This window comes from Stegodyphus dumicola, chromosome 4 (genome assembly GCF_044657685.1).
Source record: "Stegodyphus dumicola isolate Sdum_Otavi_A_Nest chromosome 4, ASM4465768v1".
Lineage (NCBI taxonomy): Eukaryota > Metazoa > Arthropoda > Arachnida > Araneae > Eresidae > Stegodyphus > Stegodyphus dumicola.
In genome coordinates this window covers 29,213,901-29,241,894 of record NC_140771.1, presented here as the reverse complement: position 1 = coordinate 29,241,894, position 27,994 = coordinate 29,213,901, and the positions used below count along the sequence as shown (strand labels likewise).

The 27,994-nt window shown below is 33.6% G+C and overlaps 1 protein-coding gene across 1 annotated transcript; it reads right to left on the bottom strand.

The window, feature by feature from the left end:
- LOC118181812 (uncharacterized) lies at positions 1-26,552 on the bottom strand. The gene is made up of 5 exons (XM_035351017.2): positions 26,106-26,552; positions 25,508-25,547; positions 21,123-21,204; positions 14,569-14,723; positions 1-477 (listed from the first exon to the last, which is right to left on the bottom strand). Exons 1-5 carry the CDS (start codon positions 26,391-26,393, stop codon positions 248-250), a joined length of 795 nt encoding a protein of 264 aa, XP_035206908.1. The 5' UTR covers positions 26,394-26,552; the 3' UTR covers positions 1-247.
- Between the last annotated feature and the right edge of the window lie 1,442 nt (positions 26,553-27,994).

Below are 27,994 nucleotides of genomic sequence, written 5' to 3'. Positions count from 1 at the left end.
TTAAGATTTAAGAACTTTAATTCATGTTTACTACATAAAATAGATCAAGAAATACATTTGATAGATATATCATGTAAAAACTGTGGTAGATAAATTAAGACTTATGTTCATTTTCTGTGTGGGCTGCATTATATCTCAGTTTCCATTCAATAAAGAAGTTATTAATTTTTGTTATTTGGTTTTATGTTTCATTTTGGAAATGTTGGTCTTTAGTAGAGATTTATAGCAGTCTATCAGCCAGTTATATCTATATTATATTTAGCATGATGCATGTGAAGGTGACTCTTATAGCACTTTTTACATCTTCAAAGTAGATCTTTTGAATTGCTGCACTATCTCCACAATCTATTAGTGTGTGTTTCATTTCATCACTGGTGACGTTGTAGGTGGACTCCATCCATTCAGGATTCTTGATAGTAGAGCAGGAGACGGTAATTGCCACAGGAATACCTGGATCTGTTATGCAAAGTTTAAATTCTGAAACAGATTGAGATTACTTTAGACTTATCTTGAAATCATTGTAAGCTTTTGTTATTGTTTTCATTTAGCTCTAAAATCTTTAATATTACGAATATGGATTAGAGGTACAACAGCGTTTTGCTGCTAGTTGATGATGCTAAAGACTTTGTATAGAGATCCCTAAAATATTTCTAAATCCTTCATATAAGAAAAAAACATGTACTTGGGTATTAGCACATGCCAATACACCACCAACAATCTGTTAGCAATGAAATACGCAAGGTTATTCATATTATATCTACCACTCTGAATTGACAACTTTGCTAGAATGCATAAACGGTATACCCATCAATACACCATCATCAATCTATTGACAATGAAATATACAGGATGTTGCACATTGTATCTACCAGTCTGAGTTAACAACCTTGCTAGAATGTATGTGTGGAATACCTTCACCTATGCAGACCTAGAAGTCAAGCTATTGGTATACCGTGGACCAGCGGCTTGGTGCAGTCGCAAATTGCAGTGATTGAAGTCACAGACGCTCTGTGTGTATTGCTGCAGAACAGTGAAGATTACCAGAAGTCTGGACAAGACAACTTGTGGATACAAATTAGCTCCAACAGAAAACTCCACAGTAGGAGCAAACATTTCAAAATAGTCTGATTTCCTATTTTGACAGTTCTGGGCATCTTCTGAAATTTCCCAAAGAAAAGAGTCTTGCACATCGTTTGTGGACAATTGATGAATTAAAAATTGTCATCAGACATGCTATTCCACAAGCCATATTGACACACATCATGAAAGCTTTTCTACATGACTTTAACAGAATATATAGAGGATATTATTTTCAGAGTTCTTTGATGTAGTATTTATTGTCTGTATAACTGTATTAAATGCATCTATGTATGCTGTTATTTCATAAAGTTTCTAAAAGCACTCACCATCTTCTGTTATTTAAATTAATATAGATACGATATGTACCACACTGTATTTTCGGTGTCAGCGGATCAATAGAATGGTCTTTTTTATTTCCAGGGGGTATTGTTTGGCGATGGCATTCAAAATCGTTTTGAATGGATTGTTATTTCCTGAAGCTGTCCTTTGCTTCCGTATAAACTATGCTAAGTAAAAGGCAAAAGACTTCTTTTGAGAGAACTAGCTCAAAACGGTTTGCATTTATTCTAACATTTTGTCATCTATAATTTATTTTGCAGTTCCATCGTTAAGAGTTTCACTGAAACACTTGCGGGATTTTTGGTGAAATACTGTATGAATGGCATAAATTAGTTGCTTCTGCTTCATTTCAAAACAAATGTCAAATCTACAGTAAATTTATAGAGTAAAATGCAGTAAAAATTAATGCCAGGCAAGCATTTTCCTGGAAACATTGTGCAGAAAGTAGATTAAAAATGAAAAAAAAAAAAAAAAGAGACAGGGCAAGTATGGGTTTGCTGTAATTGCTCTGACGCTGTCCTTCTGATATCTAGGGGATCTAAAACAGTTTCCTGGATTGCCCGACTGCTTGCAGGGATCGGACTCGGAGATATTTTAAGGGCAGCATCTTGCCAGCAGGTGCCATCTAATACACAAATTACAAATATTGAATAAGAAGAAGAAAGGGGGAACATACTATTAAAAGTTTTAAAGCAAAATTTGAAATCTTTGCTTAATGAAAAACAAATTAAAGAATCCAGTTTTTTTTAAATATATCTATATTTATTAAGCAGATACAAATGAAAATTTGTAAATGAAGTGTATAATAATAAAAATTCGTGACTATCTGAGTTTTATTTTCTGAATGTAATCTAATAAAAATTATTTGATTAGCAACTCAGATTTTTAAAACTTTACCGAAACATTTTTAAATCAAAGTAAATGTAGGAAGAGAAGGATCATTTCAAGAATTAACATAGATAACATGGAACTTTAAATTCTCTCCAAAAAGTTAAAATATGGCATTGAAGACTGTCATAAGGTAATACTTATATTCAGATCCGTTGAAAATGCAAGAATGGCATTCTTTCTTTAATGAATGCTTCTGTTAGAAGTTAATATATATGTATGTATATATATATATATATATATATATATATACACATTAATTTTGCGTTACAACGTTTAATGAATTTTTATATTAGGACTCTAAAGTTGCAAATCCCAGATATTCCATAAAATTCCTATGATTCGAATAGAGCATCCCTAATTTAAAACAAATCCTGGCTTGAGAACAATTTGGATTATTTGCCCTAATCTCTCAAACACATCCTCCTGAGGGTAATATGTCACATCCCAGTGTATCTGTAGAGAATCTCCGCTAGAGTCTTACGACTTGTAAGAACTTCATAAGCCTACAAAATATGGCTTGTATCATGTTTTTTAGCTTTCGGTAATTGATTCTTATATTTTATAGCGCTGAATTCGGAAATAGCGTTTATTTTTTCCTATTGTGTCCTGTAGTTTTTTGGAAATCATCAATTTCGAGACTAAAAACGTTCTTTCTTAGAATTTATTCTTTTTTTAGTTTGTACTAAGACAATGTACGTAAAATGCATAATTTTATTCTACGCATCAAAGTTTCCGTGGGCCGCTCATGTTCTGCTTTGCGCTTTCCTTTTATATTCTTGATCGGGTTCGTCTCGATGTAACATCCAGCAATAATTAGACATTGTCAAAGTAGTCCATTTTCCTTGATAACTCCTTCCCACTTTTTTGATGTCTTAGTGAAATCTCTCACCTATCTATTCGCTAACGGCATCCAGATTTTCAGAACAGTCCAAATGTGAATATAGGAAATGAAACTTTTAGCTGTGGAACAGCCTACACTTTTCTACTTCAGCAGTATGTTCTCAGTTATTGTTCGGATCTTTGTTATTGCCCAGAAACGTGGTTTGCTGTCTTTATATGGCTCTCTAAGTTTATTTTCCACAACTTCCATTTGTTTCTCATATCATCTTTGAATTTTCTAATGTCACAGGGGCGTAGCTAGAGGGGGGCATCTGTCCCCGGGCGCAGAATCCAAGGGGCGCCGAACTGATGTTACAACATTTTAGAATTAAATGTTTTCCATCCTTGGCAAGCAGTAGGGGGCGCGAAATCTTCAGTTGTCCCTGGGCGCTGAAAACCCTAGCTACGACTCTGTAATGTCAGGAACAGTAAAGACAATAAATTAGTCTGGCCGTTGATAAGGCTGGAAATTTGTCATTTCCGGATTTAGCTCTAGAAATTACATAAGAATCAGTTGTCAAAAGTAAGAAAACGCAACCATCGCAGGCTTATGCTTTTAAGCCCTACTTACCGCTTTCAAGCGATCTCAAGTTCTTAAAGGATCTGCTCACATATTGGTGTGCAAACTTTAAGGACAAGGCGGATTTCGAATGTTACATCATGCAAAGGTGTTCCGTATCGACCCAAATCATACCATAAAATAAAGATGTGAAAATATGGGGCAGGTGACGAAAACCGTCTGATGAAGGAATAAAAAAGATAAAAAGGCATTTTATTGAAAAAAATAGCTCAACTGCAGGGAGCACAACTGACGAGAAGACAAAAATGTCCATGTGAGAGGAACTTGTTAAGAAAAATCCAGTTTTTAGAAGGGGTAATGATTACTCCTAACTGCGACATAAAAATTACAACGTCTGTGCTGAAGACAAGTTTTGAAGGGGCTGTTGAAACTTTGCAGCCCATTCTTCTTGTAAAGCCAGTATCAGCAGTAAAATCGTTGCTGAAGGCTGGTCACGTGTTGCCAAAATTTTCTCTCAAAGGTCCCACGTGTGTTCTAAGGAAGTAGATCCGAAGACCTAGTAGGCCAATGCATGAGCTGAATATCTTCACTTTCCAAGAGCTCTGCGACAGCTACTGTGCGGTGAGTAACCTTGTCGTTGATGAAGAGGAAGTTCTGTCCCACAACATTATTAAGCAGACTCATAGAAGGCAAGAGAACCTCGGTGCAATAGCAGACACCAACGACTGACGCTCTTTAAGAGACGGAGAGGTGAGTACAGGTACCAACCCAAACGAAAATTCCGTAACTTCCTAAATCAGTGGGTCTCAACCTTTTTTGCTCCATGCACCCCTTTCACCATTGCTAGACGAGCATACCTTTCCCTTCCAAAACTCCAAAAATACTTATACATTTATTTAAATTTAGATTACTTTTTAATGTGTTTCATAAATAAAACAAGGAAAAGTATAGAAAATGTTAATAAACACTTGAATAAAAGACATTTTTATATTCGTAAAAGAAAATTAGACACTTAACAAGTTGTTGGATACTTAACAAGTGTTTTTAATTTTATAACAATTTTGAAACCCTTTCCTTTCAATTCTTGTTTCTCACTTACAAATCCTTTCCGTAATGAAGTTTTAGAATCGCGTTGAATGCAAATGAGTTAGAAGTAATATTTATAGGAAGTTTAACTAACTTCGAAAGAGAATTGTTAGGAGTCCTTAATGGCGCATGTTTGCCTTCTGGCTATTTCATTCTTGAATCTATTACGCTCGGCCGTATTGTACGTGCCTGTTGATATTCGCCTGCTAGTTTAAATTAAGGGCCAACTACATTAGATATTTGTGTCTAGCTTCGGCTAAGTCTATTTTAGTTAGTATTAGTTTAGTTTCTTATTTTCTTATCTTATTTAAAAGTCCGAATGGAGGCTTTCTTGTAAGTCCGAAAAGGGACAAACTGTTATCATTTATTTGACTAAGAGGGTATTTTAATCCTTCTTGAGTCTGCGTTGTCTACTTGAACTCAGCGATAAGTTGCTACTTAGTTCATTAGGTTTCTCGACATTTTATTATAGATAAAGTAGTGAGGAACATTATAAAATAAATAAAGGACTGACCACATTCGACCTCTCTGAAGCTTAAGAAATTCATTCTTGTTGAGAACCTCTTGTCCTAAGCAACTCTTTCGATGATGTTGCAGAGGTGACTGCTTGTTTTTATCTCTCTCCATATGCATGTTTTTTTTTTTTTTTTTTCCTCGTGCCGATTTTATCAAAGGCCAGTTGGCGGTAAACTGACATAGTTGCCGATGGCGTGTCTTGAAATGTTTTACCATATTCAAGCTTATCTCATGATTGGTTTCTTGGTCCGTTCTTATGCCTTATTTTGCTTTGATGCTAATTTCTCCGCGTCGTCCTTAATCGTTTCACACCAATGTATGATTTTTACAGAACAGTAAAGCTATATGTTTTGACAAAGCGTTGTGAGGACTTAGATGTCCTACTTTTGGCATCCTGAGAATATTTAAGGATCACATTAGACTATTTTACAGAGGATATAAATTTTATGTATCTTTTTATATGAATTTTAATTTATTTAATAATGTTAAATAAGGTGTTTCTCAAACTTTCTTGAAGGGAAGACCGTTTTTGTAAATTAGAATGTTCTGCAAATTACCTTACTCTTGTCCTCTTCAAAATCTACTTTTTAGTATATGTTACTACCATTATTAATTTTATATAGATATTAAGTAAACAGGGCCCACCAGCGGTCGAGCTTTAAAATCGCTGAACACTGATAGTTCCAACTTGGGTTCCAGGCGAACGAGCTGACTTCATGGGCATATTCGTGTTCCCCCCTCCCACATGTAACGTGTATACGAGCCAGTTTACCTTAGAAAGTCCTCTACAAAATCATCCCTCCCCGTACGCAGATAGCCCTAGGGTACTTTGTCATAATGAACGAAACCAACCGACTAAATTAAGTTAACAGAAATGGATGAGCATGCTGATTCTTGCACAGTTGTTCTCTGTTTGGACGTACGCTAATCATGGACCTTATAAGAAATATCAGTGGGCGGTGCGCGCGTCACCGACATGTCGGCAAGAAAGAGTATGGTATACTTTAACACTGAAACCTATGGCGTTTGTATCACATAACTCTTTTTAATTATTAAATATGATACGTTGTATAGTGATGAGATTATAAAAGCCACAGTTTTTTCCAAATAGGATTTAATATATCTCATTAAAGCACTTTTTACTGCATTTCGCGCAATTTTTTCACGCGTAATTCTTGTACAAACATCTTTACTCTGGTAAAACGGTAAAAACTCTAAGCACAAAATTTATGAACTTAATTTTGCGTACAAATAAAATAAAATTAAATAAGCTTGATAGTACGTGATGCTTTGAAATAAATAAGGTAAAATTAAACAAGGTCTGATAATTTTTTTTTAAATTTAATGACCATTTTCAGGCAGTGATTTTTAAAAACTATAATAACATTACAAAACAATCATTTATTTGATTATATCATCATTAACTTATTAACATTGTCGTCATTGACTTATTAACATAAGTCGAATATTTAGTTTAGTAATTTATAAAATTCGGAGCATAAAATTTTCTGAGTGTAATAAAGGGAAAAAAAAAAGGTAAAATAAAATCTAGATGCACTCAGATTTTATATTACGCCCAAAAGGAACCTTTTTTTTAACGTTTTGTGTGTTACCTATATTTATTGAATATTATGTTCTTCGCCCGTAAACCACATACATTTGAAAACAGCATATCTTTAGAATTTCCGCACTGGAGATAAAACTGTTATTTTCCGTACAGTGCTCGCTCTGAACGCGTTGAGTTTGTGAATAAAAAATTGGTTAAAGTTTTACAAAATATGTAATAGATTAAAACAAATTCGAAATTCGGCCGTCCAGATGTCCATATTCGGGTGGAGGATTACATTATTCAAAATCTGATGGCTCTAGATACTGTCGTTTTTGTCACAGTGCGAGAAACATACATGTATTCATGCAGATTCTTCATTAAATTTCTTTAAATATAATACAGAGCGGTAATATTTGGTAACAACAATTTGCAAGGAGACACGGACATTTATAGTGAAACAGCGCAAAATGCCGCTTCGAGCTAATAAAGTAAATTGACAGTAAATAAAAAAAATCTTATGCAGAACTAAAAATAAATTTAAAAAATAATCACTATAAAATAGAAGCAAAATTAATTATTACGGTTAAATACAATTTTAATAATAGAATTAAATGTATAAAAATTTTTAAGAAGTCAAAAGTGTTTATCAATATGATGTATTATGAAATATTATTGAAATAAAATTCCTTTATAGAAATTGTGCTATTACTAATCTATAATTTTAAAGAGGCAGCACAATTTAAAATTTTAAACAAAACTTTCAAAAATTCGTTTTTAAATATTTTAGTATTTTTTACCTATTTACACCAATAAAAAGCATAAAAATTGCTTATTTGAAATTTTCTATTAGTTCAGATTTAAAATATTATTTTCTAAACGAAGTAGTCACAAATTTCCTTACAGCATAAGAAAAGCTAAAGGAATATCCAGCCCTGAAAACATGCAATAGCTTTATAATTATTTGGAACGTTAATTATGCTTGATAAATATGCTAAATTTTTAAAAATCAATATCTATTTCAAAAATAAAAATATGTAGAAATTCTAATTTGTGAAACGAGGCGTTACAACCAGCTTTCACTTGACAATTATACACGCTGCAATAGGCAACCACTGTTAAATTTCTGCAAGTCGTCCCTACTCCTCCGGATGTGATCATGGTGACAGCCGGGAACGCCTCAGACGAGGGAAAAAACGCATTTGGGTTAGTCTATTTCTTATAAGGTCCATGACGCTAATAGTAAACTTACGTTTGAAATCAGCACGTACGTTAAGCCGATTTCAGTACTTTGTTTTCTGCGATTTCAGTACTCTTTATCTGAGTTGGTAATGAAAACCTTTTCTGACATAGATATTTAGAAGAAAACTGAATTATAATCTCTAAAGCACACTTGTATAGTTCATTTTATTCCTATTTAACTAGTAATGAGCACAGCGGTGCTAAATGTGCAGAAAAACGATGGCGAGAAGCATCACAATCAGAGTTCTTTAAATCCCTCTTTTGTTACTTTGACTAGAGTAAGTAGGGTAACTGGTAGTAAATTTCTTTAAAATGTCAGTCTTGGGAGAAATACACGATTGTGTTGTGTAATTTTTAGAATCTGTTATTTTCAGTTATAGTGTGGTATACATAGTTAATTTGAGTTTAATTTTTGTCTTTTTTCGAATCTAAAAGACGAAAAAGGCACGTCTCGAGGACCCTCTTATGGTCTGCGGACCACAGTTTGAAACATATTGCATAAATAGATCCAAAAATATGCAAAGAATTTAAAATGAATCGTCAGTACAAAATGTTGCATGAGAAGATTTTACTCCTCTTTTCAGAATTACTATTTAAAATGTGAAAAATCTTAAGAGTACTGTTCTCATGATGTGAAATTATGAAGTCCTTGGGATATACTCAGTGCTTCTCGGGGGACACTGCTACTTAAAGGGAACTTCCTAAGCATGTTCTAAATTTTTGGGGTGGGGAATATATAAAATCAGTTTATAAACCTGTGAAACAAGCTATTTCTTTGTTATGGGAGGTATTTTATGATTACAATGATAAACAGCACATAATAAGTACTATATCTAAATGGATCACTTAATACATGAATGTGTAGGCCTATCTTTAACAATGCTTTCAGGTTGGATAAAGTCAAAGGACCCCGCAATACCACTTTTGTGCAATTAGGGGATTTTTTTTAAGTGAAAATAAATCGATATGTACATGGATACCGAGTTTGTGCAATTGTTTGTCTTGTTATTTTGGCTTTGTGTAGCGGCGATTTTTGGTGCAAAAATTCGCAAGCCAAAATAACGAGTCAAAGAATTGAACAAAATTGGTATCCATGTACCGCCAAAAATCGTCAAGGGGTACCCTAAACTATACTTTTACCGCCTGCTAGTGATGAGATTGCTAACAAATGGAAGAGTTTCTGAAATAATTTACATCTTATTCAACAATTAAAAATACCGATATGTATTTTGATTCCTGACGTAAACTATATTGATATTTGTTCTTTTTGTGATGCCTCCGAGAAAGGCTACTGGGCAGCAATTTATTTGCGTTCAGTATGACGTAATTTGGACATCAAAGTCTCATTTTTAACATCAAAAACGAGAGGTGCTCCTCTGAAGGTGCAATCATTACCACGATTAGAATTATGCGCCGCCGTTTTGTTAGTAAATTTACTTAAACCAGTGTTAAAACATTTAGAGTTTCCTATACGTAATGTTTTCACCTGAACATATTCAGCTGTTGTTCTGTCCTGGATTTCTGCAGAACCATCCCGTTGGGTTCCCTTTGTAGCAAACTGCGTTGCCAAAATACAGAACACAGTTCCTAGTGTTAGGTGGAACTATATCAATGGAAAGCTGAACCCAGCTGATTCAGGTACAAGAGGAATGTTACCAGCCGAATTTCTGACTTGTGAGCGATGGTTCCTGGGACCTACTTAGCTATATTCATAAGGTTTCGAAAAATGTCCTGACAGCGAACATCTTTGTGCTGATGTAGATTATGAAGGTGTTCGTACAGAAGAGAGAAAAACGTGCATTTCAGTATCTTGTACAGTAAAGGAAAATGACGCTTTTAAACGGTATTTATCTTGGACAGAATTATGTCATATAGTTGCTTTATGCCTAAGATTCATTTAAAACTGTCGAAACTCCTCCGAAAATCGTTTGAGAGGTTTTCTAACAATCGATGAGCTTAGATTAGCTACAAAAGCAGTGATAAAAAATGTCCAAGAATTTTACTTTCCTCAAGAGCTCTCTTGTTTAAAAACATCGAGAGAATTAAAAAGGTGCGAGCAGTCTAGTACAATTAACTGCCTTCCTTCATGAAGCAGGCGTCATTCGAGTAGGTGGTCGCTTAAATGCAAACATTCCTGAACATAGTAAACATCCTATTTTGCCTCCAAAGGAAGGACATGTCAATAATCTCATCGTAACTCATTACCATGTCAATTATTTGCATGCTAGTCAAGAGTTATTGATAAGCACTTTACGAATGCAATTTTGGATTCTTTCGGTGAGAAGTGTAGTGAGAAAAATAATTCACAGATGTATTCCTTGTATTAGAAATCGAGACAAGACTGTGACCCAGATAATTGGTGATTTACCCTCGCCAAGAGTTTAACCATCAAGAACTTTTGCAGTCACCAGTGTAGATTATGCTGGTCCATATTCAATTAAGTCCTAAGTTGGAAGAAGAGCTGAAACTTTCAAGTGTTACGTATCCATTTTTGTGTGTTTCTCAACAAAAGCTGTACACTTGGAGTTAGTCAGTGATCTATCAACTTCAACATTTTTAGCAGCTCTAAAAAGATTTATCACTCGACGAGGCAAACCATCTGAAATTTCGAGTGACTGTGCGACGAACTTTTAAGGTGCTAGTAATGAACTGAAGGAGATTTATAAAATTGCATTTCGCATCGAGAAAAGCAAGGAAGTTGTGTAACTACATTACCTCAAAAGGTATAACTTGGTTATTTAGCCCTCCGACATCTCCTCAGTTTGGTGGCTTGTGGTAATTTAATGTGAAATGCATGAAATTTCATCTTAAACGAGTATTAGGATCCATACTTCTGATTTACGAGGAATTTTTAACAGTGGTTGCACAAGTGGAAGCGTGTATGAATTCCCGTCCTCTATCTGCGATGTATAGTGATCCAAACGACGTTAGTGTATTGAATCAAAGTCATTTTCTGATTGGAGCCCTTGCCATTCCTGAATCTGACTTAAATGATGTGAAATCTTCAAAACTTAAACGTTGGTTTCTAGTTCAACAGACTGTGCAATATTTTTGGAAATGATGGAGTGCAGAGTATTTAACAACCCTTCAATAACGTGCTAAGTGGTTCCGTGCGTCTCCAAATCTAAAATGTGGTGACTTAGTTCTGATCAAACACAAACAACTGCCTCCAAAGCAATGGAAAATTGGACGAATTGCCTTAATTCATCCAGGCAACGACAATAAAGTTCGAGTGGCTACAGTCCATACAGACGCTCATGATTTCAAACGAGCTGCTACTAAATTGTATCTTATCCTCAATCATGACTAATATGAACTATTGACTTTTCTCATATCATTGAACTTTATTTTTAGTTATATTTTCATTTTTTTTTCTAATGTTATTATGTGTGCTTTAACTATTTGTCTTTTTTGAACACTTAAAAGGCTTCAAGGCCGGGGGCTATGTTTAGTATTTTTGTTACCAAACAAATTTCTAGTGTGGCTTTGCAGCAATAGATGGCGCTACTGCCTCATGATTCAATTATGGTTGCTATGGTAACGAACTTTTCAAGTATGTGAGCTATTCTTTTGTATTTTTTATTGCTACAGTGCTTTGAGTGATGTGTGCATAAAATGCTGTGTCGTCACGTGGACGGCATTTCTTCTATTTCAAAGTGTTGTGTAAAATAAATAAGTGTTACAGTCCGCTTTGTTTTTGTGAACTTATTCATAATTACCCTGTTTCCAGAAATTTTTTTTCACAACATTTACATATTTTTATTCGTTCTCGAAATCGTCCTAAAAATATGTTTATATCCTTTGTATTATTCACTCTACTTTACCTAGTCTTATTGTCAGTATTTCTGTAACTTGTCTTTAACGTTAAATGCTAGCCACTTCTGCTTTAAAATGCCAAACATCATGGGATGCATGTCTAATATCATGTGGAGCCTTCTTTAGCTCGGCGAATGCAGCAGCTTGTCGGGAGAAGTCCCCAGAAGAGATGTTCAGGTATGTGTTTCGATGGCCGTCCATAATTAAGTGGTTGTAGTAGTAGGTGCTGAATATTTTGCATAAATGACCCCTCCGAACAAACGTGCGCATTATCATCCTACAACGCCCCATGTTGATTGGTGTTGTTAAGCACTTAAAGGGCTGGAAATGGTCAACACACAGTTGACTACCCAAATTTCCTGTTAAGTATTGGTTCAATTTTCATAGAGGATCCAATCTATGCCAAGCACATGCGTCTTATACCATTATGGAATTACAATACAGTAAGACCCCGCTTAACGCTGTTTCGTTTAGCGCTGTTTCGGTTTAGCGCTCTTTTATTTCAACCCGGAGATTCTCCGAAATTGTGCGCAGCGCTAGGTTTCCAAATAACATATCCGAAACAGTGTAGTTGTGTTTCTTGGTTGGTGGACGCATTTTTATCATTTGAAACATTTGTTGACATTATTGTAAGTTTAAATTTGTATAATACTATAACGATTAATACAGTGACAAATATTATGATCTTTAGTTTTTATCATGGGTGATAATAAAAAACAAGAAAAGAAAGCAACCAGAAAAAGCATTTCACTGGAAACTCAAATGCAAGTGATTAGAAGATTAGATTCTGGTGAACGTCAATCTCAAATTAGTGCTGCATTGATTTTGGCAACTTCAACAATAAGGACAATTCTTAAGAATAAAGAAAAAATACTGTCATCGGCAACTGCAACTACGTCAAGCTCTGCAACTAGAATTACCCGTTCTAGAAATAACATTATAGAAAAAATGGGAAAACGACTGTCTATATGGATTGACGACGAAATTGAACGCAATATGCCATTAAGGCAATCCATCATAATGCCTTCTTAACAAAAAGGCAGAAAATTGGAAACCCAGAATAGACTGAATGATCTGACTGAGAATTTTATTTGTTTTTAAAAGTAAATGCGTTTATATAGTTTTTATTTTTGTAAGAAATAAATGTTTGATTTTATTTTTATTAAAAAAACATTATTAAATTTAATGCCTAACCATTTTTTATCTGTCTTCCCCTAACCCCATTATTTACATGTTAAGATAGCCTCGCTTAGCGCTGTTTCGCATTACGCTCTACTTCGATGGAACGTATCCCCTGCGTTAAGCGGGGTCTTACTGTACTTGCACGATGCTTTATTGATAAAGTTGGAGCCATAACATTATTAGATGTGCCAAACTTGAATCACATAATTAGCCCATATCATCTGGAAACATGAAACGTTTCATCAAGCCAATTTCTTTCTAGTCATCTAGAGCAGTGCTCCGCAACCGGTGTACCGCGGCACACTGGTGTGCTATGAGTAGGATATAGGTGTGCCGCAATCAAATACATGTATTTGATATTTTGCAATTTTTTATCATGTATTTAATACACAATGACAATTTTTTTCCTTAATAATGTCTATTTTAAATGATTTTATATATTTCAAAGTTGTGTGGTTGTGTGTGTGATTGTAAGTGTGTCAGCATTTGAATTTTTTCGGCACTTCCTTGATAACTCGGAACTCTTTGGTGTGCCACGAAATTCCAGAAAGATTTTTTGTGCGTCGCAGGTGAGAAAAGGTTGCGGAGCACTGATCTAGAGTCTAAAACATGTGTTTACGATCCCAGGTGAGGCACTGAATCCGATACTAGCTGTAAGGCACTCAATGTTTTCCTACTGCACCATTCCATTTACATCTTCGTTACACAACCCTCCAGACTTAATACATCTTTCATTAACTTTGCAGTTAGTTTGCAGATTCATTCGTCTGTTAGCATGAACGATTCCGCTCAAATGTCGCTGGTTCCGATCATTCAGCAGACGTGACACTGCGCTATCCTTCATGGGAAGTAATGCCTTCCATAATGGTATGTTTTTGACACTTTAAAATGGAGAATCTTAAAAGTCTCAATAATTTACGAAATTCTGATGCTATGCATTAAGCTCCGATGCATTAAGCTATCATCATGCTTTAATATTCATTTAATTCTCGTTAGATAGCCATTACCACATTATTGACCGCTTCACAAGAAAAATCAGATAGTTGTTAAAGATAATTGTTTAAAAATCAGATAGTTGTTAGTATTGTCCAACGGACAATACTAGCAACTATTTGATTTTTAAACCTTTTTAATGTGATGCGATTCTAACTTGTATATTTGCTACTCCATTACTTTTGTCACTTCACTGCTACTCCATTACTTTTGTCAGGTCAACGTAATAAATATTAAATATTTAAAAGTTAAGAGTAACATTTTTACCACTCAGAATAACTGTGTTACAATCTTGTAAAAACCAAGATCAGAATTCAAATTTAAATTCTTTTAAAATCAGGCAAAAAGTAATCTTTAATTGGCATAAATTTTAAATATAACTGAAAATGTTGCTTGAAATATCATTTCTGCATGTTTACGAAAATTCCATTTTTGAAACAATATTATTTGACATTTAGATGGTATAAGAGCTACTTACTAGTTATGATTTCATCTTCGCTTTCACAGTTGGCTATTAATGATAAGTCACTATCAGAAGAAAAAAACTGTAACTCTCTCTCTTCGAGGTCGTAAACACCTTGGTCCATCTTTGTACATGTACAGCCCAAGACATCGCCGAAGAAGGGACTTCTCCTGAATTTTTCGTATAATAAAATAATAATGTACATTCATATTCTTTACTTTGAAGTAAGCACTTTAGTATTAAAACAGTAAAATTTGTTAATTTATTTATGTTCTCTCACAATTTATTCCTTTTTTCACACTCACACTAACCATCTTAAGAAAAGAGAACAAGAAGTAATCTCAAATGGAGCTAGTATGCAAATAAGTTATTTATTTAAGCTAGCATAAAAATATTTTTTTGCTAGAAGACAAGTTGTTACTGGTTGGTTCTGCTGTTACTGCGTATACTTTCTTGCTTCTTTTAAGCAGTAGAGCTGATGATCAGTTGATTCAGTCCAAAAGCTGAGCTTTTGAAGTTGACTTACACCCACGCAGTTGCAGTAGCCATAGGTGCCGAATGAACGTTTGAAGTGCGGCTGTTCAGATAGAGAGCACTTTAATTTTTAATTCATTAAATGTACAATAAGAAAACTATTTTTCATCACACATACTTGAAACTTTGATGTTTTAAAATTATAGCTTATTTCCACAGAATTCGTTTTGTTTTGCATCTGAGCCTGAGCTCTGAAATCTTTAAATATGCTCAAAAGCTGGCGTTTTACATATCTTCTGCTGTTCAACTTTCGATAGAACATTGTCTCTTTCCACTGTTTGAAACAGAAGTTTTTGTGTGCGAGGGCAAGCATTTTTAACAAGAGATGCTTGTCAACCATTAAAAATGAAAAGGCGAGAACAGAAAATCCAGAACTTCAAATAAATGATGATCAAAGATTCAGTCTTTATTACAGAAAGCGGAAAGCAATATGCCCAGTATTACATGATTCATCATATTCATATTCCAATATATTACATTCATAGATGTTTTGTTCAGCTACAAACGCTCGGATATTTTAAATCTGAGATCATCAAAGTATTTAAAAAGATGTATATTCTTCTGCTCATCTTCCGACAGATCACTGGCCCACCAGCGGCCGAGCGGTAAAGTCGCTGAACACTGGTAGTTCGGTCCGAGGTTCGAATCCCGCGAACGGGCTGGCTGCATGGGCTTTTCGTGGTTTTCCCCATGTGTAACGTGTATACGAGCCAGTTCCCCTTAGAAAGTCCTCCACGAAGGCATCCCTCCCCTTATGCAGATAGCCCTAGTGTGCTTTGCCATAATTAAATAAACCAAAGCAAACCAATCCGATAGATCACTATCTTGAATGGATACCTTTGCGAACTACTCACAATCAAAAAGCGAAACTGGGAGAGGAAAGCACTTCAAACAAATTCTGATGAAGATCGGAGATTAAACCTTCAAGGACAATTCAGCACCCGCTTGTGTTACAAAAAGGAGCTTACACTGGCTGTAGACTATCATTTTGTGCACCAAATACAATTGTACGTATCCAAATGATCAGAAGGTTGTTGATGCGTGTTCCTTGATCTATTGCACCAAGATATTTTACTGTACATTTATTTACAAGTCGTATGCCACCTGGCATGTTTACAAGCGTTATGCCTCCTGGCATGTACATGATAGACATATTCTGCCACCTGGCATGTGAATTGATACATCATACTAGTTTTCTGCCACCTGACAGATACGATGCAATTACCTCAATTAGCGGTAATACGTCCGACATTTTGGCGTGTCCGCTTCCCTTACGTTCTGTAACGCAACTAACTCTTTGTGCGGTGCGCCCTCTGGGCACAAATCACCGCAAATACCGAGGAAGCCAAAACAACAATGGACATTATATTGGCCTACATTACAAAGGATTCCTGCATTATAACCGAAGTTTCAGTTGTACATATCAATGCTTCTTTCTATTCGACGCTGTGGTGTTCGCCTAACTCATGAACATATGTAAGGTTGCTATTTATCTAGAAACTAAAGTTAAATCCAACAGATCCTACTAGAAAAGTTATCGAGTTGAATGTTGAAATTTTGTACATGGGACTGCTATAGTTGTGCATCCCCCCTTTTCGTTGCAATCAGCTGTTTCAATCGTCTAACTTTGCAGCAATTGCGCAAGTAATAATAACTTGTATTCGCACTAAATGGATTTAAGTTCATACAACATTTGATATGCTAAATAGCAGCTATTAGCGCTATTTATCTCTTACCTAATGTACCCACTTTATATATTATCTCCATCCTTTTTAAGTTTTAAAGTTCTTATACAAAAACTTTACTGTATTGAAACTCCAGTCCCCGTTAAAACATTATTAACATTTTGCTTTCAAATTACTTCAAAACATCTTTCAAAATATAACGTACCAGTATGGATGCACATTTTTAAAATAATAATTCTACTTTAATTAAACTTAGGAGATAATATAATCAATTAATCAATACTGTTTAGGAAATAAATTATTATTAACTAACTTTGCAGCAATTGCGCAAGTAATAATAACTTGTATTCGCACTAAATGGATTTAAGTTCATACAACATTATATATATATATATTCCCTTTCTGTTACCTGGCTCGGTGAGTTTACTTTTTTTTATTCTTATGTAATGGCAAATTGTGCTTTTTTTTTTTTTTTTGCTTTAAAAGTGATTGAATTATGTAGTTTTTATCTTCTGGTAAATCGCTACGTCTGAAATATGACGGTGGCTTGGAAGGTTTTTAAATAACCTTTTTTAATTTAATCTTGAATTTAGAACATAAGAGACGAAGGCACGATTTGTGCTACAGACAAAGTAATTCTCGTGTTGATGTAAATTAAACAGTAACAGTCAAATAAATTCAAAAGTTTACAAAGTAGTCAAAGATCTAGGCTGTAAGCTGGCGCGTAAGTTTAGAAGCTATCTTTTGGTGAGAGAATACAAAAGCCAGAATAATCACTTTTAAGTAGCTGGTGAAATTCTAACAGCGCGGCGCAAGTGTCAGAAACTCTCTTAAGAACTTATATTGGTTTCCAGCAGGTGATGTATTAACTGCTCTTTCCAGTTCCTTGATGTATCCCATGTTGGGCATGACGGTTGTGATTCCGTATAGTGATTTTCATCTGAAAAGGGAATCTCCCTAAGATTCAAAACTTTCAGCTTATATACTCTAAAAGCTAATTTGCATTTTGGTGAGGAATATAGAACGAAGATCAAAACCATAATAACTTATTAATTTAACATAAACACCTTACATACGACATATTACTCGTATATCGGCAAATAAATTACCGTTAACGGACTTTTAGCCGTGACGTTACATTGGATATTTTCGTGCTGGATTTAATTACGTTACTCTTTCTTGTACTGTTTCATAGTCAATCAGTGATATTGTTCTACTTTAATTCATTCTATTAACCTTCTTTAAAAATTAAAGGAAAACATTATGGCTATATATAAAGGTTTAAATTTTGAAACAAAACTACTGCAGAAACAAAAGAATCGAATTTAGTTTAAATATTACGCTGAATAACAATCAAGAACAAAGTCCAACATTAAGAATCAGCGTAAATTTTTAAAAATCTTTTGCAGTACTAGTTTCGATAGTTTTAGATAGAAGGTAGCTCAAAAACTATGGAAATTAGTCCTGCAAAAGATTTTTAAAAATTTAAGCTGATTCTTAATGTTGTGCTTTGTTTTTGAAAAGAATCGAACATAAAATTCTTTTATCTTATCTTAAATTATTTTTAATCTTCTAGAAATTCTCCTCCCCCCAAAGCTACTGAAATTTGTAAAATTGTTTTTCTTCTTTTTCTTTGAAATGTAAGGGGGAAAACAGCGATATATAGCTTTTCTCTTGAGAGAGTTCGTGTATCTCCTGAAATTCTCTTATTTCTCCTACTTACGTATACATGTACTGCAGTTTTGGGGGGGGGGATTGAAACGTAAAGTATAACTTTCAAATATCTGATACTCATGAATAGAAATTGAGTTAGTTAAAAACGGCATGATAGACAAAGATTTTTTCTTAAAAATTATAGAGATTGGTTCTCTTTGGTAGAATAAATTAGTGTCTAAACTCCTAATAGATTTAGAGCGAATTTTCGCTGCGTCTGAAGGTAACGACAAAGACTTAGATGGTTACAAAATAACCATTTTTATTAAAACCATTTTTATTAAATCAGAACTTTAATATAAACATACGCCTCATACTTGGTAACCTCAGCCACCTTCCGTGGCGAGATAACTTAAAGTAACAGTCAATCTCAAGATTTAATACTAAATCTAGTAGCCAAAGGCTACATAATTGATTTAACGTGAAGTTGGCTCAAATCTCTTACTAGCGTAAAAATTTAAACGTCGGCAACTATAATGCAAAATCGAAGATTGTCTGAGCTAGCGAAACCTAGTAGTGGCCTCGAGAAGAAGAAACGAGCCCTATATACATTCCGTAAAACCTCAGTTTAAATAGTCTGAAATTAATTTTCATTCTGGTAGGAAAAACAGTAAAGATTTAAATCATAAAATAACTGGTTATGCAAAATTATAATAACTTTGCAAAGCGGATACTCTATCAACAATGGGGATGACATTGATTCGCGTATGCTATAAAACGTTTTCCCTTCCATTTCAAGTGATTTTTGCCATTTTGTAAGGAAATTTCTCACTGGACTACCACCGATCTTTATGATATTCCTGAAATGGTTGTCCAAAACTATTAAGCTGCAGCTATTTATAATTTATTGTAAGCATAGATCTCATAATTTGGAATAATTTATCCGTTGCATGATCAAGATGAGTGCAGCTGCTCGAAATAATATTTGTTCTATATATTTTCGAGCTGATGAGTGGCCGAATATGCATTTGGAAGGCAGCTGGACGCTGATGATTTGTCTCAGTTTCAGTTCTCCCGAAAAGAAGTGATTGCTAAAGGTTCTTGTGGCATTTTTCTTATGGGACTTTATAAATACGAGAAAATATTCTTTATGATACTTTCTCAAAAGTGACTCAGTAAACCAACAACCCTCGTTTTTCGAAAGATTACAGAATTTTGCCGTACCCGTCGATAAACCTTTTTATATATTCACTGAGAAATATTAGCAATGTACCTTGACACGACGAGTTGTGCAAACGTGTTGGAGACTATGGTACACTGCGGGGGAAAAAAAAAAAAAAAAAAAAAAAGACCGTTTTATATCTTCCATTTGACTGGGCCGATTCACGAAATTCAACTTGCGTTTTTCATGTCTCGAAAGCGCGACTTAGGATATGTATTAGATTTATATCTATCATTGTTCTAATATACATATACTGACACAAAATCAGACTTTTTCTGAAATAACATGCCAATTTTTTTTCCATATTTTAATTCTATGACTCAAATTACGCCAAACTACCAAGTTTTGTAAAAATCGCACGAGTAGTTTTTAGAAAATTAGCTCTCAAAATTTTAGCTCTTCCATGTTAATTGTGTTTGGTATATATTTATTAATCTTTCTTTTTTTATTAAGCTTATTTGATTCTTCCTTTCACATTTCGCAATACAGGTTCATTTCAAATAAAATTCCTTCGTTTTTTACGATTTATTTTTAAAATTCGTGTTTTAAAATAATTTTCATAAATTTTTCAAAAAAAAATTTGAATTATAATCTAAACATTTTTTACCATTATCTTAAAGTAGATGTATTTCTAAGCATACCTGCAAAAAATTACAAATTTTTATTCAAAATTTCCGAAGATATATATGAATTTATATATTGACGCGTTTTGAAATTTGGCATATTTTTTGAAAGCGATAAAACATCAAATAAAAACAAGGTGGCATTTTTTCCGCTCATGCACAATGTAAAAAGGTGAGAAGAAGGTGCCCTTTTTTTCGCTCCGGCGTAATGGAATGGAAAGGAAAATGGGTTGTCATATATTAAGAAGTTCGCCAGGTGAATTATTTTTGGCTCAAACTGAAAAAAATTGCGCCAAGATAAATTTTTGAATTTCGTCGTAAATTTCGCACCAAATTTTACAAAATTTAATATCTAGGCATAATTTGAGGCGTAGAATCGAAATATGGAAAAACAAATTGGTATTTTATATCAGAAAAATTCCTATTTTGTGTGAAAATACCTATATTAGAACAATGCTATGTAAAAATCTAATATATATCTCAAGTCGCGCTTTCCAGACATGAAAAACGCAGTTTGAATTTTGTCAATCGGCCCAGTAGAACGGGAGATATAGAATTGTCCCTCCCCCCTTTTTTTTGGAGCAGTGTACATAGTCTTTCCTTCTGTTTATCTTAAATGTTGATATTTTTTAAAAATATTTTATCGCATTTCTTATGCCTTCTTTGGCCTTCTGTTGTGTCTATTTTTACACAATATTAAAGGAAAAAACTGTAATGCAATACTTGTTTTCTTAACATTTGTTGAGTCAACTGGAATTTGATTTTCAATTTTTTGTGATTGATTTATCAACAACTGTTAAACTTTTATGGTAAAGCAAAATACTTAACCTTATGCAAGACAAAAGCACTTACGATCCTATGCCTCTCAACAGAAACTCAGCGCTTCTGCATTCAATACTTGCTTCTACATCGTCCTCTGAGCTACAGTCGAAATCTTAAAAAAAGGTTTTGAAAATTACACTTACAAGAAACATAGCAGTAATAACATACTCAGATGCAAGCAGACACATAAATAACTAGAAGTATCAGATTGTTATTCCTGGCGAGAAAAATGTAACTACACATATCAGCGTTTTTCTATCAGTGCTCACATCGTGCTGTGTAGGAATTCTTCGACAAATAAATGATGAATATGCTAATCGTATATAAATGCATGGTTATTTCTTGAAATCGTAAATCCGTGAAATATTCTAAAAATTTATAATAAATAACATGCTTAAATGGTACCAAATTTTGTTATGACCAAAATCGATACCGAATTTTATTACGAATTATTTATGTATTTTAATTTCTGAAGAAAAAAGAAGTTTTCCTCCAAAATAGAAACTAGCTCATTAAGGTTTCTTTTAGACATTTCACAAACATTCAATATGTCCATCTTTGGTGGTACTACAGTCACTGGAAAAGATTTACTTGGACATATTAGAAGCTGATCGATGCCAGAGTTGAATGAAAACAAAAATAGTCATCCATCTTCCTACCATAGAATTTTAATTATTGAGACCATTAGCAAGAGTATCTCAGCCGAACCTCCCGGGATTATCTCAATCTAAATTTGCTGCAAATTTAGAAACCATCTTGGAGAATATCTCAATCAAAATTTTCCACAAAGATAGAGATGGAAAAATATCTCAATGGAAGTTTGACACTAAAAGGGAAATTTAACAGCGCAACCAATAGCTGTCAAAGTTTCTGTCCTGAATCAACAACTCTGTGTTTATATTTTCTTTTCGACAGCAATCTACAAACACACTAACATCCCAAACTGGAAAAATTCATGAATATACGGAGTCCGTCATCAAAAGACATCTCAAAATCAACAATGTTCAGAAACTTAATAATGAAATTGAAATTTTAATAAGAGGCCATTAATGATGCAGCCTGTATTTCCTCTGAACAAATCCGTATACGAAAAGCCTCTTTCAATGTATTATCTTATATCCGACACAATATCAAAATGCGTAAGAGAATTCGTAAGTATCAAAGTACACATGATCCCGTAATTAAAAGACAGTACAATGCTTTAATCAAGAAGAAATGAATCAACTTTTAAACAGTCTTCTAGTGGAAGATAACTCCTGAGATGCTATTTCACATAAATTTCGGGGAAAAAATAACCTACCACTATCTTCCCACTTTTTACGGCATCATCGATCTTCCTTACAATGATGAAGACAAAGCTAATGAGCTTGCAGACAAAAGAAACAACATTTCAACATAATCCAACATCTTACAATGATAACATAATTACGTTTTTTAAGAAAACTGTTCGCAACTATTATTTTTGCACTCTCCTTCAACAACAAATTTTTCCTTTGTTGTCCCACATACTTTAGAAGACAACATTTTAAGGAAACCCAATATTTGCAAAGCTAGCGTCCATGGGCAGGATAATATAAAATATCTACCTTTAAAAAATATGCGACTAAAAAGCATCACTAGCATTGCAAAAATTATTGACGCCATTCTCAAACCCTGTCACTTCTCTAGTTGTTGGAAATTTTTTAAAAATCAAATCAAAATAACATTTTTACCCCAAATTATCGACCTATTAACTTACTTAATTTTATTTCTAAAACTGCAGAAATAGTCATACTACACTATATTCAAACCACTATTTCACCTTCCTATTTCCTACCATAGAATTGCATATGGAAAAACTAGTTTGCTGTTGAGTTCCCTATAATTTAACTGAGGGCCAAAAATAGGAGCTTGTCAGAATCACTGAAGAAATTCTTAAATTACTTAAAGATGGTGGCCACCGCATTATTTGTAAAATCATAACTGGCGATGAAACTTACATACCATTTTTTGACGTTCCAACATATCAAGAAAGTAAAGTATGGATTTTTTAAGATGACCCCTAAACAACAATGGGAAAAGACAATTAGCAATGAAAAAGTAATGTATGCTGTTTACTTCAGAAGTATAGGACTGGTCGAAGCCATGGAGTTAAAGGGACAGAAGACAGCTGCAGCTAACTGGTACACTATCAGATACCTTCCAGAAATTTTTCAAGAAATGAATATTAGGGTATTCATGCTTCATCATGATACTGTATCTTCTCATTCAGTAAGACTGATAATCGAATTTCATGAATAAAAGCACATCGAAGTGATAGAAACATTCTTGGCAAATGCTTTCGCAGTAGTTCGTCTTGCGACGGTTCAAGAATTTCACCTCTAGCGTCGCAATAGGAATGCCCCCGTCTGTCCTTCTTAATCATTACCTCGTATTCCGAAAACCAACAAAATAGAACCGAGGTCCTATTCCATTATTCCATGCACCATTATTCAGGCGTTCCTGCTTTGAGCACTCTAATTTTTTCAAAGTAAACTTGCCGGTCACCCAAGACAACCGGTGAAGATCATCAAAGGAAACCGGCTGGCTGTTCAGAACAGGCAGTAACCACCGGTAGGCGGACCACCTCAAAGTCTGGAACTGAGATCCAACTACGAGCTTTTTAACCCCAACAACTTTAATATACGCTACTGGAGCTGGAATTACCGCGTCTGCTGGCATCAGACTTGCCCTCTAATTGATCCTCGTTAAATCCTTCCTGTTCTCTTGATGTTCTCTATGTGTAAGATTTGGCTATTTTTAAATGTGATGCAAAATTTAAGTGGCCGTCGTTTTCATTCCAGATATGAGACTGACGAAGCTATAAAAACATAATTTTCATCAATTCCAAGAAATGGTTAGTTTCAAGCATTTAATCATTGGAAAATTCTTATACAAAAATGCCCTGATGTTGGAGGAAACTACTTTGAACACACCTAAGATTTGGTAATTTTCACTTGTATCATTTAGCTATATTTCAAATAAGAAATAGTTCATTACGAATCGATTTAAAATTCGAAACCATCAAAAATACATTTCCAAAACTACTCACAATTTTTACTGCAATATTAAGCATCATCAAAACACTATAATTTCATTTGAAAATCAAACACAACCGTAAGAAAAGCACGCATACCCAACTGATTCTCTTCTTTTGTAAAACTCAGCGTCATTTTAAGGCGGCATTTTGCCGTCTTTCATACAAAGAAAAATTTAAATGTTTTTGAGAAAAATCATAATAACGAATAAAAATTATCAGAATTATAAGCTCTCAAAGATTTTCATTTTAGATGCAGTTTCAAGTAACTTTCAGTTCTTTTTTTAATGGCAAACTTAAAATGGTACAGAAGATACTTTGCAGTGAGCTTTGCTGCCCTTTTATTTCTTTCATTTAATTATATAAGTTTAGAGAAAAATATAAATAAATTCTAATAATATTCCGACTTCCTTTCGTATCTTTGCAGCATAGTATTATACGAATACCCCTGTTTTTATGAATTTAAATCTAGTTGCTTTATTTTTAGCTGCTGGACAACTGGAAATAACTTATTCCTATTCTATAATCGAAACTAGAACTCTGAATCATCCCAAGTTTTGCTTGAATACGTTTGAGAAATTAACTATAGTTAAGAAATAAAAATTTCAACTAAAAATTCTTATATTACAAAAGGCAAAGGGAAAAAATGTGTGTAGCTGAATATACTCAGCTGATAAATATTTATTAATATTTAACAATGTTTTCACCTCAATCAAGTTTTTGATTTATTTTGTTAAATTTACTGCTCACTGTTGCGCAAAGTTTGACTTGTACGCTATAAAATAAAACAATAAAATGATTTATCCACTTTTATCTTTATTTAATATTATGTATTTATTTTTAAAATTTAATTTTATCTTATCGCCAAGTCTCAAAATGCATATACAACTTTAAAGTTCGATTTATTCTCTACTTCTTAGATCTCTTATTCTTGTCCCATCCAGTTTTCACGCGCTTGCTCATTGAATTCGTTATAGAATTGGAGGGTTTCTAGTATGTAGTAATATAATATTTATTTAGTTACTTACTAAATATCTGTGTTGTCCTTTTCTCGTATACACCCCTCGTCCAAAATGGTAATGTAAATTTTAGACCTCGAAACTTTTCGCAAATTTTTATTATTTACCTAGTGACGCTCAGTGAATTTTTCCTTTTCCCCGCAGTAAAGTTACAGCTATATATGTGCAATCAATAATCATTTCGTAATAATTACATTGAAAATGATTTCACTGACTTCGTAAGAAATTTAGCAATATTATACAAAATTAAGATTCGAAAACCATTGTTTAATGACATCGTTGCTGTTAAAAGATCCAAATAAATAAAATAAAATAAAATAAATATAAATGTAATTTCTTACATTCAGCACTGTCTTCTGATGCCCGCTTTTCTCGTTTCAGCTGAAAAGTTAAAATATGAAAGTAAATATGAGTTACACTTCGAAATAGTTCAAGGTCTAAGAATTCATTTCTAATTTTTGCACCTTATTAACAGCTGTTGTTCTAGATTAAAACAGGAATTATTCAAAGTAACTATTATTTGTAACAAAGGTAAGGAAAAGAACATCACGAAAAACTAAATATCAAAGTAATTAAAAACAAACAACAGTAACTGGCAACCATCTATTGAGCGAAAGAGGAAAAAAAAAAAAAAAAAAAAAAACTAAAATACGAATTCTTGAAAAACCAACAATAAAGAGGGATTAAAATTGGCTCATTAAAATCAGAAGCGGATATGAAACTCCTTCAGGATCTTCCGCTTCTGCTCTGTCACTGAGAAGCGCTCTCTCCGTTTCATGGCATGTATACATTGCTGAAGTCAGCTCAAGAATCTATATCAATATCGAAGTTATTTACGAGACTATGATACTGCTAAAGTTCCCGAACAAGACAATTTTGTAGAAGTATTAAACACAAAAATTAAACTTATTTAATAAAAAAATTTTCTAAAATTCTCACTTTATAGATCTTTATTTTCGGGAAGTCGCAGTTGTCAGTTGAGCAAATATTTTCATCTACAGAATTGGTCAAAAGCTTACATTTATTGGCCTCGTGTCCGAAATAAAAGCAAGATTCGCTGTCTTTGAAACACAGTGAAGCACATTCTGTCTTCGAACCTACTGAATATTCGGCGTACACCCAGTCTGGATCCAGCCTTCCAGAGAAGTTTAGAGAAAACTCATACTGCCCATTGACAGAAATATTTATGAGCTCGATTATCAAAATTGCTACTATTAAGTTTGCCATCTTTAGTGAAAGACGTCTGCAGATGTTTTGAAAATTTTTAAAGTGCTTATACAGTTATTTATCTTGTTTAAAATGTTATTTAATATCACTAGTTATTGTTGAAGCACAAACCTCATTCAAGATTACATCCTCTATAGAGTAAAAATAGCTGCACGAAATTAAACTGCGGACTTCCCAATGTGCGTGCGCTATTTCAATTCGATTGTTATCACTCTGCTTCCAGAAAACTTGATTTTTTACGCTAAAATTTAATGTAGTAGTACACTCTTTGTATAAGTAAAAACTAATTCCAACGTATTTAACAAAATTCGTTTTGAAAGGCAAATAACTGGTGAATGTATTACTGCAATATTCCCGCAACGAAAACTGGTTTTAGAAGACTAGTAGAATATGTTTCAAAATTCTGGAACTACTATAATACATCTTTGAATGCAAAATAAACAAAATATTACAGAAATTTCTTTCTTTAATGCGGCAACTGTGTAAGGATTATTTTAAGAGATATTTCTTTATGTTAATTTTATCTTAAACTTCTACGCTAAGGCTGCCTCACCAAAAATATAAATTAGGTGGGTTTTAAATAGCTGTTTTGATTCGAAATCAGACTTGGTTTTTATATCCAATTTATTTTATTTACGAACACATACAGACGATTATTAACATGTAGAGTTTAGTATAAAGATAAAGTGTTTCGTACATCTTGATGATAAAAATTCCGTATTTCAGTAATGTAACTAACTTAACTGCTTAGAATGTGATCAAATGATCTGTACATCTTAATGATGAAACACATTCAGTATTTCCGTAACTTAACTGCTTAGAACGGGAATTTTCCGATCATAATATATGAAACTGGTTGCCAGATTCATACATCAAACTTAACAAAGAAAACAAACTCTTAAATAATGATAAACGGGAAATACTAAACTTAATAGGAGTCATAACAATAGCAAACGAATGTGTAAGTCAAGGAGAAAGAGTTTTGTAATGCGACCAGGAAAGCTGCTCCTCTAGTGTTTCTATTCACCCACTAGTTATACTTATTTTAAAGTCTTCTGGATTTTGCTAGTATTTATACTTGAAGGTTGCCCATAATTAGAAGCATAATAATGGGTATTATGTCACCCTCTTTGTTCTGCACATGTTGTTTTGCAGGCTTATCTTTTCAGAGCTCCAAAGGAATAGTGATTGGGTTGCTACATATTTAGTATCTCAAACTTTTAGTTTAGATGTTAATCTTATTGTATTCATTTGTCTTCTAGTATTTAAATTGAAAAGTAAGAACGAGTAAGTCATCTGGCGCGATAAAAAGGATAAACCATGTTTAGCTTAAGTATCAGTTATGTTTAATATGGAATATAAATTTTAGACTGACAAGCAATAAAACTGTAAAAAGAAAACACGATGTACACTTTCAGGACTTTATTGAAATTTAGTCTCAGTTCGATAGAAAAAGCAAATGAAGTTTCTGATTAATTAATTAAATACGGAATGCAATAAATCTTCGACAGAATTGTTCTGATTATAGAAAAAAAATATGCTCAAGTTCAGTTTTGTTCTCCGCAAATTCTTTGATTTTTCCGACAATACTTATCTTTTTA

What these genes read in the sequence shown, in the direction of transcription:
- LOC118181812 (XM_035351017.2), bottom strand. Translation starts at nt 26,393, where the DNA reads ATGGCAAACTTAATAGTAGCAATTTTGATAATCGAGCTCATAAATATT. An exon ending in CGAAAATAAAGATCTATAAA is followed by an intron (nt 25,548 to 26,105) that starts GTGAGAATTTTA and finishes TTAACTTTTCAG; the next exon opens with CTGAAACGAGAAAAGCGGGC. An exon ending in CTGTTGAGAGGCATAGGATC is followed by an intron (nt 14,724 to 21,122) that starts GTAAGTGCTTTT and finishes CGAAAAATTCAG; the next exon opens with GAGAAGTCCCTTCTTCGGCG.